General features: G+C 47.7%; 1 protein-coding gene across 1 annotated transcript; it reads right to left on the bottom strand.

Moving 5' to 3' along the window:
- Window positions 1–1607: 1607 nt before the first annotated feature.
- LOC123451180 (probable carboxylesterase 18) lies at window positions 1608–3113 on the bottom strand. The gene has a single exon (XM_045128189.1). The coding sequence runs from the start codon at window positions 2965–2967 to the stop codon at window positions 1933–1935; it is 1035 nt and encodes a 344-aa protein (XP_044984124.1). The 5' UTR covers window positions 2968–3113; the 3' UTR covers window positions 1608–1932.
- Window positions 3114–4685: the final 1572 nt, after the last annotated feature.

Here is a 4685-nt window from a genome sequence, read left to right as displayed (position 1 = left end):
ATCGCACATAAATTGACATGCTGTTTACAGTGAAATTATCATTATATGTTTTAACTATTTTTTCTTCTATGTTTGAAATAAATTTTGACATGTTATAAAAAAGGGAATTAAGAAACTAAACATGCCATTATGAATTACTAAAATTTGCCATGATCCATAAAATAATTTTGACATGGTTCATAATTCAAATAAAATAGTTGCTAATTACTTGAAAAATGTATGGTCAATGACTTAAATTTGTAATGAACCATAAACTAAAATTGCCATGATGAATTACTTACATTTGACATGATACACGCACTAAAATTTGTCGTGGTTCATTAAAATATTAATTTTCATGGTCAAAATACTAGAATTTCCATGGTTAAATAACTAAAATTGTCATGATCTATAAACTAAAATTGCTATGATCTATAAACTAAACCTACCATGATGAGTTACTAAAAATCGCCATGATCCATGAATTAAATTTTTTGTGGTTAATTACTAAAAATTGCCATGGTCAATTAATAAAAAAATTCATGAAAAGTAGTTGAAATACAATGGCAGTTTTAAATATACAAAAAAATAGATGAAACATAACATGGCAACTTTAGTGTACACACTATGCCAATTTTAGTGTAAACTTCATGCCAATTTTTGGGCAAAAAAAGCAATCGAAACATATCAATATAAGATCTATTTTTAAAGTCGTCTTAAAGTCGTCAAGACGGATTTAATAATGAAAATATATTTTTAATTATTTTTATATTTAGGAGATAAATCATTTTTAAGTCCAAAACTTAAAAAATATTACGCGGACATCTTATATTTGACGTGGCAAGATGAATTATGATGAAGACATTTGGACCATCTTACTTCACACCACACGTGTGGTAAATATCATTCGGGTCAAATTTTGGTCCAACACTTATGCGATTCATATATCAAACTTACCAAAAGTACAACTAATAACGACGGGAGCGAGGGGGAACCTCGGGTCTGTTCGCTAGGTGGGTGTGTGGTAGGGTTAGGGTTGAGGGAGACGCTGCCGAGGCTGTTGCGATGGTGTCGCGTCGGAATAAGTTTCTCCGGGCTCCGTTCGCGGTCAGGCGAGGCTTTTGCCTTCGTCTAGGAGCCATGGGGTTGGGGATCCCCGGATCTCGTCGAGGTCGCGGGCTATGATGGCTGGAGGTCCATTGGCATTGGCCGTTTGGGTCCTCAGATGGGCGATGGATGTAGGGAGACAAAGACCCTTCTTCTTCCTTGTTGGTATGATTTGCTGCTGTTGTTTTTCTCCTTCCTCTGCGCTGATGCTGGTGGGAGATCCTGCTTTGTCCGGGTGGATGGCTCGGCCGCGGTGCTGGACCGGTCGGATGACTCGAGTTCTCTTCCTTTCGGAAGGGACACTTTTCGCGGTACTCAAAGCCAAAGATGACGACGGCTGTTGCAGGTGTGTTGGATTGATGTCCACGCCCTCTCAGCGCTGGTGTCAAAAAAGGAGGAAGCAGTGTGGCGGCAAATCTACCGTGGTCGAAGATGATGACCTGCTTGCGACTAGTTGCAGATCCTTCTGCTGCAGGGGTCTTCTCTCAAAATTCAGGGATGATGACACAGGGCTCCGGAGATCTTTTTGTTATGATAGTCTTAGGTACTCTAAATGCTTATAGTCCTCTGTGTTTGCGTTTCAGTGTGCTTGTATGGGTCAACTTCTTTGTACTAATTCGTGATATGAATAAAAAAACTCTCAATAATCGTGTGACACATCTCATGTCTCATACTCACATACTCAACCAACAACGCGACCACACCCCCTCAAAAAAAAAAAAAAAAAAAAAAAACACGCGATCACACCAAAACCAAAAGAATGCGGCAACACGTATCAAACTACGCATCCGACACGGCATCCAAGTTCCCAAAGTCCCAACCAAGCAAGGAGGCGTGGAAGAAGGGTTACTCGCTGCCGCCATCGTCGCTCTTGCCGACGAACTCGGCGATGCGTGTCATGAGGTGTCGCGCGTCATCAAACGCAGGGAAGAGGAAGAACGCGTGAATGCCGTCCGGGTACTCGAACACCCTCACGTCCTTGCCGCTCGCCTTCAGCATCTCGCAGTACCGCCTCTGCCAGTCCTGCAGCGGGTCGTAGCCGCCGATGACGAGCAGCACCGGCGGGAACGCCGGGGAGTCCACGCCAGCAGCTGCCCCAGGGGAGGTGAAGCACGCAGCCTCGTGAGTACGGTCAGCGCCGTCCGGGAGGAAGGCGCGCCACATCCAGTCGGTGCGGGAGACGGACACGATCGGCGCGCCGTCAAGGCGGAGTTCCGAGGGCGTGCGCTCCTCGCCGCCGAAGAAGGGCTGGATGGCGATGACGCCGGCGAGGCGGACGCTGTTGAACGCAGGTACGTCCGCGGCGTAGCGTCTGGCGACGTGGTGCGCGATGTTGCCGCCCGCGCTGTCCCCGGCGAGGAAGCAGCGGGAGGTGTCGACTGGGACGTCCGCCGGGTGGTTATTCGGGTCGTCGAGGAAGCGGAGTGCGGCGAGGCCGTCGTCGTAGGGCGCCGGGAACCGGTGCTCCGGGGAGCGGCGGTAGTCGACGGAGAGCACGGCCGCGGTGGCGTACCTGGCAATGCGTCGGCACGCGGCGTCGTAGGCCAGTGACGCCGCGGAGAGGAACGCGAACCCACCGCCGTGGAAGAACACGATCACGGGGAGAGGCGCTCCCCTGGCGTCGCCGGGTCTCACTGGGTGGAAGAGGCGGGCGCGAATTCGGAGGGCCGGGTCGATGACGACGTCGCGGGAGGCGACGCCGCGGCACGGGGAGGAGAAGGCCGGGACGCGCGTGTCCAGGAGGGCGAGCACGCGGCGGTTTACGGTGCCGTCGGCGCGGCGGGTGGCGTCGGCGACGTAGTCCACGGCCCTGAGGGATAGGCGCATGATGCGTGACATCGGCGGCTTCGGCCTACTCCCCGGCGGGGGCTCCTCTGCCATTGTCGTGCCTCGTGCCGTCGTGCGTCGTCCGGTTGTCGAAGTGTATTTGCGTTGCAGCCTGGTTTGAGTAGGATTTGTAATGGTTGGGGAGTGGAGACTTGTTTGAGCGTGTGGGTTATCGCTCGAGTGAGCTCTGGTTTTCCTCATCTAGTGTTCATAAGGTTATTACTTTTACTAGGTTGGGTGTCTTGATGAACTTTTCTGTGATTTCTTTATGTGCTGGCAGATACTCACTCCGTTTCTAAATATAAGTCTTTTAAGAGGCTTCATTAAAAGGACTACATACGAATGTATATAGACATAATTTAGAGTATAGATTCATTCATTTTGTTCCGTATGTAGCCCTCTAGTGAAATGTCGAAAAAGACTTATATTTAAAAACGGAGGAAGTATAAAGGAAACTTTACAGCGACCTGTGGCCACCATATCCTAATATTAGGAGGTTGAGCGAAAATTGCTAACGGGGCCGGAGCTAATCACTCTTGGAGGAACCAGAAGTTCAAAAGGTAGCCATTTTTAAAAAGGAAACCTGACATCAAAGATGCTTTATATGAATGCAAAATTTGTTCGAAGATGACATTCGTGGTGCTCTGCAAAAGAAAAAACATTGCTCCAAAGCATCCATTTTTTGAAGCTTGTTCCGAGCTCTGATTTTTTTGTTTTTGTCCAGAGCTTCTCTATTATCATCTCACAACATAACACTTCAGCATTTTTCGTGCCAAAGAGACCATTTATTATCAACAATTTTAGCAAATCTATTGTTCACTGCGGGTGTAGATGAGTTGGAGCTCCAACTCGCTATATGCGAGATTGATAAATTTTCACCAAAAGGTAGCATATGGTTGTTAAGACCAACTTCAACCCATTTGGTTCGGCCGCGTCTGTTTGGATCGAAGGAGAGCAGCCCAACACACCAACCCAAACAAATGTTTGTCTGTTTTTTTGCCCGCCATGACCCATTTTCGATCCGAATTTTGATTGGATTTTCGTCGACTTGGACTAGTATAGACACAAACTTGTGCGATGCCTGCCCTTGTTCTTCCATCACTGCTTTCGATGCCGCCTAGTTCAGGCTGTTACGACACCGCCCAGGCACGACGACCACATCCACCAAGGCATGGCGGCTACCGTAACCACGGAGGCCAGCGTCTGTGGCCATTGAGTGCGTCGTTGTAGCACGAGAAAGGACGCCTGCCAAGGGTTGCCGGATCAGCCCTCCTCGATGTTCACCACTGAAGGGTGTGGATATCAACATGCCTGGTGCCCTTCATCGGTCGTGCCTCCAACACGCCCGACTATGTTGTCGCCCGCAAGTTGTCTGTCCTTTTGCCGAGTGTTTTTTTCAACAATGTCATATGTTCGTCGGACAATTCATCTTCCAACAATGAGGACTTATTGGTTGCTACAATGGTCGTCAATCAATTCTAGGATGAGGCTAATATTTAGGGAGTCTATCATGGATCATGCTTCAGCCTTGATTCATATTAGGGAGAGTGGCCATTGCCTACTCTATAGAGATTATTTCCAATGACATCCCTATTCTCCAATGTCAAACTTCTTCGGCGACGTTTCCAAATGGCTAGACATATGTTCAATCATATTCAGAAGGGTGTGGTGAAGTGTTATGACTACTTTAGATGCCAGAATGATGCCCTCGGAAGGGTCAGCTTCTCTCTTATCAGAAATGCATTGCAACTATCTAAATGTTTGCATATAAA

The sequence above is a fragment of the Hordeum vulgare genome, chromosome 4H (assembly GCF_904849725.1).
Source record: "Hordeum vulgare subsp. vulgare chromosome 4H, MorexV3_pseudomolecules_assembly, whole genome shotgun sequence".
NCBI classification, from domain to species: domain Eukaryota; kingdom Viridiplantae; phylum Streptophyta; class Magnoliopsida; order Poales; family Poaceae; genus Hordeum; species Hordeum vulgare.
Note: the sequence above shows the minus strand (reverse complement) of the source record. Positions and strands in the feature narration are given on the sequence as shown.